Genomic DNA, 10,410 nt, shown 5'->3' with positions numbered 1-10,410 from the left:
TTGCATAGGGCACACATACACAAATGTTTCTGTATTCATTAACAACTGGTGTTGCTTAATGCCAATTCCAGTGCCGTATATATAATCCTTTCTATCAGCAGTCACTTTTGGGGTTAAAGAAATATTAACACAATCTAGGACAAAAGACTTTATTCACCAACAAAACAATTCTCTATGAATTTATGATTTTTGTACAATTAAAAAGAAACCGAAAAAAAACTTTTCCTTGTAAAGAGCTATAGTAAAATTAGCCTACAAAATGTGTGTAAGTTCACATCAAATTAGAAAAAGAAAAAAAAGACAACCTTTTTTTAATCTAAAAACTTCAGTGAAAACAATAAAGTAATCATAATTTTGCATCCATAATTTGTAACCTTTAAACTTGAAATTCACTAAAGTACCATATTTGACCTGGAGATAAAATCAGGAGTACAAATATTTGACAACATTAATTATGTAATTCTTGTCATTTTAGAACCTACAATAAATAAAAAATTGAAATCATGAAGTCACAACAATTTCCATTTTCAAAGCAGTACCGGTATTAAACTTTCCAGAACTCTTTTTTATTTGAACTTTTGAAGTTTTCTTTTATCTATAATGTATAGTTATCACTGAACAATTAAGCATAAGGTCATCATTTAAATTTGAAATTACAGTATTCATTAAAAAGAAAGGAAAACAAGGTTCTTTGATATGTAAATTTGTACTCAAGTTCTGTCTAGATAAGATAAATATGGTACCTGGCCAAAAGTGCAATAAAGATTATTTTATGAAAAGAATTCATTTACATGTACTTGTTAACAGCAGACGACAGAATGAGGAACAGAAGATGGTTACAAAATGTTTTAATGAACACATTCATATTATGCAAGTAGTTTCTTTTTTGTAAAAAAGTTCAGTCCAAACATCACATTCCAAATTGAAGAATTGATTTCAAATGCATACATGTGTGCTTAAATTCAAGAAACTTATTTTTTTTTAATTATGCAGCATGATATGCTTAATGCAGAGCCCATTATGCTAAAGGATTTTAACACTCTGCTAAATGTACATCAGAGCTGATCAACTGTGCATTTAGTTCTATACACATAATATACAATGCAAAAGAATGAAATCTTAGAATTATATTCAACTGCATAAAGAGAATCTCTAATAATAATGGAACAAATATGGTATTCCACTATGTAAAATTTTTTCTATTTATAGAAATAAGGTGGAGAAGAGTACATGTATACAAAATGTATATAATAAGAGATTCACAGTCATACAAAATGATAATTAAGTTAAATAACATAACAGCAATTATATTTCTTAATAGAAATATAAAAAAAATCAGTTTGTATTACAAATTCCCAATGGTAAATATTTTTATTGCAAATTTGGTGCAGGCTGAAAATTAAACTTTTTTTTTTCATATCAAATTCATACATAACATTTGATAATGGTAGAACTATGTTATAGTTTTCTTAACAAATTTATGTGAGAAGTATACTTAACACATACACACTAACTAGAGAATCTGAAAAATTTCTTTCACTGATCCAATAAAACAAAAAAAGAAAATAATCTAAAAAAATAACATATCACAGCAAAAAATCAACTAACAATTATATCATGGGATTTTATTATGAGTACATTGTAACAGTCACAACACAATTCCACAGTTATATACGTGAGCTACTACCTTCACTTGTCATTGTAAAGCATTACCCTTTTAAACTCTAGGAGAAGTTTGAAAATATAGCTTCTTTCAACAGGATTTCATAGATACAATATGTAAACACAATAAAATACATCTGCAATTGTAATACCTGTAGGTAAATTAACATTGTTATACCTATAGGTAAATCAACAGTGTTATACCTGTAGGTAAATTACATTGTATTACCTGTAGGTAAATCAACATTGTTATACCAGTAGGTAAATCAACATTGTTATACCTGTAGGTAAATTACATTGTATTACCTGTAGGTAAATCAACATTGTTATACCTGTAGGTCAATTAACATTGTTATACTGGTAGGTAAATTACATTGTAGTACCTGTAGGCAAATCAACATTGTTAAACCTGTAGGTAAATTAACGTTGTTATACCAGTAGGTAAATTACATTGTAGTACCTGTAGGTAAATCAACATTGTTAAACCTGTAGGTATATTAACATTGTTATACCTGTAGATAAATCAACATTGTTATACCTGTAGGTAAATCAACATTGTTAAACCTGTAGGTATATTAACATTGTTTTACCTGTAGGTAAATCAACATTGTTTTACCGGTAGGTAAATTACATTGTAGTACCTGTAGGTAAATCAACATTGTTATACCTGTAGGTAAATTACATTGTATTACCTGTAGGTCAATCAACATTTTTATACCAGTCGGTAAATCAAAATTGATAAACCTTTAGGTCAATTTATATTGTATTACCTGTAGGTAAATAAACATTGTTATACCTGTAGGTAAACTAACATTGTATTACCTGTAGGTAAATTATATTGTAGTACCTGTAGGTAAATTTACACTTAAACATTTACACTGTAATATTGTTAAATTTGTAGGGAAATTATCTAAAGTAAATTAACATTGTTACATTTGCAGGTAAATTAACATTGTACTCTGGAATGTAAAGAGCAAAACATGGAAATTATATTAAAATCAACAAGTCAAAAGATCTTATTTCTAAATGTCTATTTAAATGCTTTTTTAAACTTTATATTTTAATAAAAATATCTTAATAATAAACATTTCATTTTAAGTCTTAAATTCAAACATACTGTATTCAAGATAGATAGTTAATGCAAGACTCTTTACTTCATTCCATTTCTAGGGGATTTATTCCCTTTAACAGTGTATTACTTCCCATTACCAATGTATTTCTTCTCTAAAATGCATATCTCTGACAAAAAAACAGGACAACACCAACTTTGAAATCTTTACATGAAAATTTGACAACTATCTTTTACTTTTTAACAGTTATTTTGCCAAAATTTACAAAAAAAAATTCATATAACTATTATAGATTTATAAAAACATATCTCACTACTGTGAAATATTTAATGTTTAGTTTACAATAACTTTGTCATATTTCATCATGCATTTCTACAGTACAAACACATCCATGTGATTTATTTTTATATTTTTTTTTGTTGTCACATGACAAAAGTTTTTTTTCTCTACACATTACAACATGCTATACAGAAATGTGATGACTTATTATGTATGAGATAATGTTAATTTATACACATTTACAACCAATTCTTATTAAATACTACAAATAATGATTATAACACACTTGTCTGTATTCTCGTATGTTAACATGTATTAAACTAGTATGTTATTTACTGAGATTTCAATGAAAAAACAAAAAAAATAAAAATAAAATAAAAGAATGTTAAACTTTGATTTAGAACATTATCGTTTAAATTTCAATGGTGAAAAAAAGCATGTAGCTAATTCGAGCCACTCTCAGGTCTGCTTTCTGGAACAAACCTTGCTGGTGTCATATGAGGAAACATGACTGTGACAACAGTAGGGCTCAAACTTAAGGTCCCTATGTTGTGCAGGGATGGGTTCAACACTCGTTATTCGCCTACTACGAGTACAAGTACTGAATTCACTGTTGATAGGCAGTTACCCTGACAACAAGGTCACCCAAACAACTGAGTCATCACACCCCATCATTAATTATGTTCATTTACAATCTTTCACATGCATTTAAGAAATTCCCTTTTTATGCTGGCACATGTTCAAACAAAACTAAACACACCAGCATACAAACAAGTGTCTTATGTATGAAATTATCTGAAAAAATCAAACAAATACATTGCATTCATTACTTTGATGTCGCTTACTATAAGTTTCAATTACGTCAGACATGATAAATTGATGGGTATGATTATTAATCATTCAGTTTTAAAATAAAATTTCAAACCAGTGACTTTTAATACATTATATAAAGCTCCATGTTAAATCAATTCTTCTTTAAAATCAATGCAAACATAGGTGTGTTTATTCTATTGTTTGGCATCAATCGTGTATGGTGTTATGTTGTTGTTGCTTTTTCAGATTTTTGTTTTTGTTTTTTAAATATTAGGCACAAATCTTAGTGCAACCTGAACATGTTTCATATTTAAGAATTTATCAAAGTCTTAAAAGTAATTTTAAAAACTATATCCTGAATTATTTCCTCGTTATCAGGCTGACTTGTAATATTTTATATTGGAACACCAAGAAAAATGTGGCATGGACAGCAGCTGTTGATGTGATAGTTGAGATTTCAGAAATCACAATGATTCTTAAATATACCTTATACTTCTATCATATCACACAATAATTTTGACTTTAAATTCACATGTACAGTTTATTTAAGTAGATCATATATGAGTACACCTGCACTCAATGCTACAGTGTTTAAGATTAATAAAGTAAGAGTATCTAACCAGATGTGAATATAGATCTAGAATAACTGTTTCTATCTAGAATCAAAACAGTTTTACGTTAAACATTTTATTACCTAATTTTCTGATCATGTGAAAAGAAAACACAAGTAAATACTGATTAAACAAAAGAATCAAAATTTGTATCTTTATCGATAAACAACATCCAAGCATAATGTATAATATATGTGATTTTATAGAAGTTTATGACAATTCCTGTCATACTGTGAAATATAAAGTAATATCATATTAAGATATATGTATATATATAGAAACATTAAGTTCATAAAACATTCTCTCACAGAAACCTTGGTCCCAAAACTGATGACTTTTTTTCTACAGTTCTACGTAATGTTTTTTATTTAAGAAATGAAATCAAGTTTATTTTACAAGTCACTTCTGCTTTTCATAGACTGGTATTACAAAGACAATATGTTTTTCCCAGAATTCCATTGCCTCTCTCTATGCTTGACTGTGTCTCTAGTTTTTCTCAGGAACTTCTTGTAGAGTATGCCACTGGGCAATAGGACGCCTGGGGTTAGCCAGCATGTCACTCCAATGACGTAGTTCAGTGCCGGTGGAGTTGCAGCCAAGAAGTACCCGTCCGATCGGCTCCGAGGTTCCGATACGATCATAATCAACCACTGTTATGATCAAGGTGACTTTCTGAAATAGTTATAAGGTTCTATAGTAAACAACAATTAATTATCAGTGAATAACTACATGTAAATCTAACTAATAGATAGCTAACTAAATCAATAATTTTCCCTCTAATAAAAAATAACATTTGACAAAACTGTGATTCATTTACACTTTTTAAGGGGCAGAACTCTTAATTGATTAACAACTTTAACAATGTTATCACCCTTTACAAATGAAATGGATAATTTACAAAACAAGTTGTGAATATTGTAGATTATATGATTTGTGACATACATGTATATGCCTTATATTAACAAAGATAAAGTCAACATTTCTTATCATTTTATAAAAATAAAAAGAGGGCAAATTAAATCCACATTTCTAATATAATGTAATATATTATACCAAAGTCAATAAAAAATGAATAAGCTTTGAGCTTCCAGTTCAATCCACTTTATCATGATTTTGTATAAATTTTGTGTTTGATGTGTAGTATTGTAACTTAATAAAAAATAAATATGTTTTTAAACCAAATATTTCTACAGAATTGAAAATTTTCTTTCAACATGTTGAAAATATATCACATTTTATGTTAAGCATGTTTCCAACTCTTACTTGTACCTTGCCAAATATTTTTGTAAAGGCAGTAATTTTAGGAATATATTTATCAAAATACTTGACTTTAACCAACGATATAGAGACTGGTATAACCGCATGAATGTACAGGCTGCGAAGCAAATTATTACCATGTTCATTAGCATTGATATCCAAGTGTCATATCAGTAACTTCCTGTTCTGCTGTATTATTACAAACATACCTGTAGCCTTTGTTTTGATGGGTTTCATTCCATACTTGCACTGCAAAGGTTAAATGGGGAATTTCCAGCACAACTTGTGGGGGAAGACCTCCATCACCCCATTGTACATTTTATTTTAGGCACAAGTGTACAACTTAAGTAGAATCACTGACCCTCTGTGAGCAAGCTGGATACAAGTAGCTCGTCCATGTGCAATATAGTCCCTAAAATCCCTGTCGGGATCAAACCCAAAGTAGTTACGGGCAAGAGGTTCAAAGTCTGCCACACAGCAATTGCCAATGGTAACATTTGGTTTTACAATCAACATTTGGAGCTTTAATCCTTACAAATAAAACTCCAAAACATTTTCTTCGTATATTTGTTAAAGTTCATGCTCTATTCAGTCATGCACATATACAAGTCAATACAATGCAGGGTCGTAAGCAAGCCAAAAACAGACATGCAGAATTAACAGTCCTGAGACAATCTTATACAACAGATGTAAGACTTTTTAATATGATTATATATATGTAACATGATATAACATTATTTATCATTTCATACTGACTTGTATTAAATGAGTCTAGGAAATGTTATTAATATGTGGGAAGCTTCATGCTACCATTTTTGGTACGAGCCTATAATAATTATTAACATGAATTATAAGATTCTACTTGGTCAAATGACACTACAGAGCATGAAAACTTAACAGGTCGTCCTTTTGTTAATTAAATAGACTAGTAATCCAAGAATTGCTGTCTGCGTGGTCAGAGCCAGCAATGGATCAGAGTGTGTCTTGAAGCTTATAGCTTCCTTCATATCAATCAAACTAAAATAAATTCTGTACAAACTAAAACAATTCCAGCAATACTTATTTTTTCATATCTTAATGCTAAATGAGCAAAAATTTCATTTCCAGAAATAACCAGGACAAAGCAGTTGACGTTAAGTTTTTTGCTCAGTGAAATAATGACTTTCCATATTAACTGGACAAAGTGGTGGGGGAAGACTTCAGGTGCCCCTCTGTACATTATTTCAGGTACAAACAGGCGTCTGAGTAGAACCACTGACATTCCGTAAGCTAGCTGGATAGCTTTCTCACATGTAGCGATGCTTGCATGGCTTGAATCTACAGTGGTGACAGGCAAGTGATTTGAAGTCAACAACCTTAACCACTCGTCCCTGGCCTGATACTTTGGTTGCGCTGAGCTTAGGTATATGTACAGTTTATAGTGATTAATGTATATGTTCTACACAAGAAAGAAATGATAGAAAACAATGTAAAAGTCAAAGAGGTACATCTGAAAGAGCAGCAATTAAACATGTACAAATATCGATAATAACACTCAAGTTTGTATTAAATTACAAAATCATTAAGCTCAACTGTTACAAAAAATTATCATACTGCTTATGTTGCATTCCTTATTATATTTACTGAGTAGAGTAATGGATAACATTTGTAAAACCTGGTGAAAAGTGCAAAAATACATAAAAAATTTCAAGAGCAAATATTAATTTTACTAATTGCAGAATATGAAAATTCTATCTGAAATAAAAATATCTACAATTTAGTTTGAAGCTTTAACTCTAGCATCTGTACATGAAAGAGAAAACATGTGTGACATTCTCTAGGGTATAGTGTAATATACAAGATAGCAAGGTGTAACATCATGTCAGTGCTATAGTAATGAAAATCTCTGACATTCTGGCAGAATAATGTCTTATGGGAAATGTCGGTAATGTCTGCGTGTAGTGAAAATATCACTGTTAATAAATTCAAAGAATTTGTCTCTTAAGTTTGTTTTGTTGGATATTAAGTCACACTGTCACTGTAAAGGTCATATGGCAACATTCCAGCTTGACTGGTAGAGGATTAGACCTCAGATGTCCCCCATGTGTTATTTCAGGCTGAATGGGTACCTGAGTAAAGCCATTGACCTTCTGTAAGCTAGCTTAATAGCTTCATCAAATGAAAGAATCTAAATTCACTGACGGGCTTTGAATCCAAAGCAGTGGGGGCAAGTAATTTGAAGTTGGCCACCTTAACCACTCTGCCAAGGTGACTGTTTGTCTTTCAAGAATTAAAGTGTTTGTTCCAGTAAAAGATCAACATTTAATTCAGATGTGAACCTGATATAATTTTCATGAGTTGCATTGCCACAATTATAATTGAACAGCTGATGCTCATCAGGGTTTCTGCTGAAATATCCATTCATTTGAACAGATATTTATAAAAAGAATTCAGTGGAAAAAAACAACAAACACTAAACAGCTACAGTAACTGTAACAATGTTAAGACAATATACATACACACAAGTGAACAATGGACAGTTGACATACAACAACAATAAAGAGCTTACTATTGACAACACAACCACAAAACAGACAATTACCAGTCTTTGTTCAGATGAAACACATTCAATAGAAACAATTGGATTCTCACCAACTGTCAGTTAATCAATTGGATACTCTCCCCCGCATTTTATGACAAAGCTGAGCATTAAAACATCCTTGAAACTGATACATTTACAAAAAACACACTTTAATCTAAATTGTTTGTTCAACTTTCAGACTGGTCTTATATGTTTCCAAAATATATGACATTGATTTTAGATAATAAATTCAATTTAGTCGAGGAATGAAATTTACTAAGATTGTTTTACAACTTGTTGTGTTTGGTATTCATCCCTATGGCCCTGGTGTAATGGTTTTAGTTGTCATGGCAACAAATATAAAGTAACATTCACATTAGACAGTCTGCCAGAATTGTTATATAGGTTAGATAGAGGTATAAAGCTTCCACGCTCCAAATAAATTGTCACAAATTACACTAAATATGATATAGATCTAAAGATAAAAATCTCAAGAAGGAATATGATATAAAATGATATTATATCTACTACACATATATTTTTTATTCAAAATATTTCAGCCTATCAGTCTGTAATTTCATGTAAGAATATTGGTGTCACCAATGGATGCTTCACACAGCCACTTTAAAGTTGCAAAACAACAAATTAAAGTAAAATTTTTTCTACTCTGTGTAAAATCTCATTTTAACAACAGAGACTTTAAAAACATCAACCTGAAATCCAATCCAAAGATAAAGGTCTATGCAAGGTACAAGGTAAAAATTTGTAAGCTGTTGGTCACCCGAATGATGGTGCTCATGTATTAAAATATATACTGATGTCATAAACCAATGGCCAATGTCAATTAATAATTTTCTATAATAATTATACATTAAGACATTGTGATACATTAGGAAGAGTGAAATAGTAACTATATTGATAATTCTGCCCTGATTTGTTTTTTAAAGAGTAATAGCTAGACTATTGTGACTATTTTTAGAAACTCTTATCACTTGTTACTATTTTTAGGAACTTCTGTGACTATAATAAGAAAATATTGTGGCTATTTTTAGAAACTCTTGTGACTTTATTCTGAAACCCTTGTGACTATTTTTCAAAAACTTTTGCGATAATTTTCAGAACTACTGTGTCTATATTTAGTAACTCTTGTGGCTATTTTTAGAAAATCTTGAAATCTTTTGACTATTTTTAGGAACTTTTGTGTCTATATTTAGAAACACTTGTGACTATTTAAAGGAGCACAGAAGCTTGCTAACACAGAACAACACAGATTATATGGTGCACATTTCCTAGTATTAGCTACATGTATTATTTTCTAGGGTTACAAAGACAACATCTACTGTGAACATTGGGGTTATCTGTCTATATTAATAGGTTACAAGTATACCTGTATCTGTTCAAAAGGAACCTCAAACGTAAAGGACTCGTTATAATACGGGTTCAGGGTACACTTTTTTATTGTAGTTTTCTTCTTCTTAACCCTTTTCCCATTTTGCATCAACGAAATTTTAACATAGGGATCTGGTAAAAAAGTAGAGCAAAATAAGGATCAAAGTTTAAGTATGGTAGCATATATATTGGACTTTAAAAATCCCGCTGAAAAAAAGAAGCAAAAAACGCATGCAGAGAAAAAACACTGATAGAGAAACTGCTCTACTGTTTATGTTACTTGTTAGTCTTCTAAGTTTCTCATGGAAAACTTTTGCCAATATGTTTAATTTTCTCCTCTAAATGTTAATTAGATTCAATTTTTCATGTAATATAATGAAGTATTTTTTAAAAATAAGATTGATTAAAAATGTGAAAAAAAAATAAAATAACAAAATTATGTTATTGGTTGACAAACAATAACGAGGATTGGATCTTTTTAGTCACAAAGTAAAAAGCTAGGTTTTTTGACTGGCAAACATTTCAATATGTAAAAAACAATAACAAAGCAAGAATTCTTTTAACAAAATAAATTTATCTAGTTTTCATTGACAGACATATTTACATTTGTGAGTTTGAGTTTCACAAAAGCCTTAAAATTTCTATCAATCTACAACAAGATATTTCAAATCATGGTACTCAGGAAACAGTGACATAAACAGTGGAACAGCTTCTTTATCAAAACCCTCGTATTGTGCCTTTCATAAGGAAGATACAAATAGAAAAAAAT

General features: G+C 30.0%; 1 protein-coding gene and 1 long non-coding RNA gene across 8 annotated transcripts in view; one reads left to right on the top strand and one right to left on the bottom strand.

Annotated features, from left to right (window-relative positions):
* Window positions 1–1,694: 1,694 nt before the first annotated feature.
* LOC132751754 (uncharacterized) lies at window positions 1,695–2,860 on the top strand. Its single transcript, XR_009628724.1, has 3 exons — window positions 1,695–1,820; window positions 1,898–1,949; window positions 2,129–2,860. It is a non-coding gene; the product is annotated as an uncharacterized LOC132751754 (long non-coding RNA).
* Window positions 2,861–3,133: 273 nt separating this feature from the next.
* Window positions 3,134–10,410, bottom strand: part of LOC132751753 (synaptotagmin-1-like) — a 57,086-nt gene continuing 49,809 nt past the window's right edge. For 6 of the 7 annotated variants that reach the window (XM_060741990.1, XM_060741987.1, XM_060741989.1 and 3 more), the window contains 2 exons: window positions 9,640–9,773; window positions 3,134–5,107 (listed from right to left, as the gene is read on the bottom strand). In XM_060741990.1, the coding sequence (XP_060597973.1) occupies window positions 4,922–5,107; window positions 9,640–9,773 (320 nt within the window). In that variant the 3' untranslated portion in view covers window positions 3,134–4,921. The remainder of the gene's footprint in view (window positions 5,108–9,639; window positions 9,774–10,410) is intronic. The other variant, XM_060741988.1, reaches the window with a different exon arrangement.

The sequence above is a fragment of the Ruditapes philippinarum genome, unplaced genomic scaffold (genome assembly GCF_026571515.1).
Source record: "Ruditapes philippinarum isolate M1 unplaced genomic scaffold, ASM2657151v2 ctg76_1_1_1_1, whole genome shotgun sequence".
Taxonomy (NCBI): domain Eukaryota; kingdom Metazoa; phylum Mollusca; class Bivalvia; order Venerida; family Veneridae; genus Ruditapes; species Ruditapes philippinarum.
The sequence above is the reverse complement of the archived record's forward strand: the minus strand, read 5'-3'. Positions and strand labels throughout refer to the sequence as shown.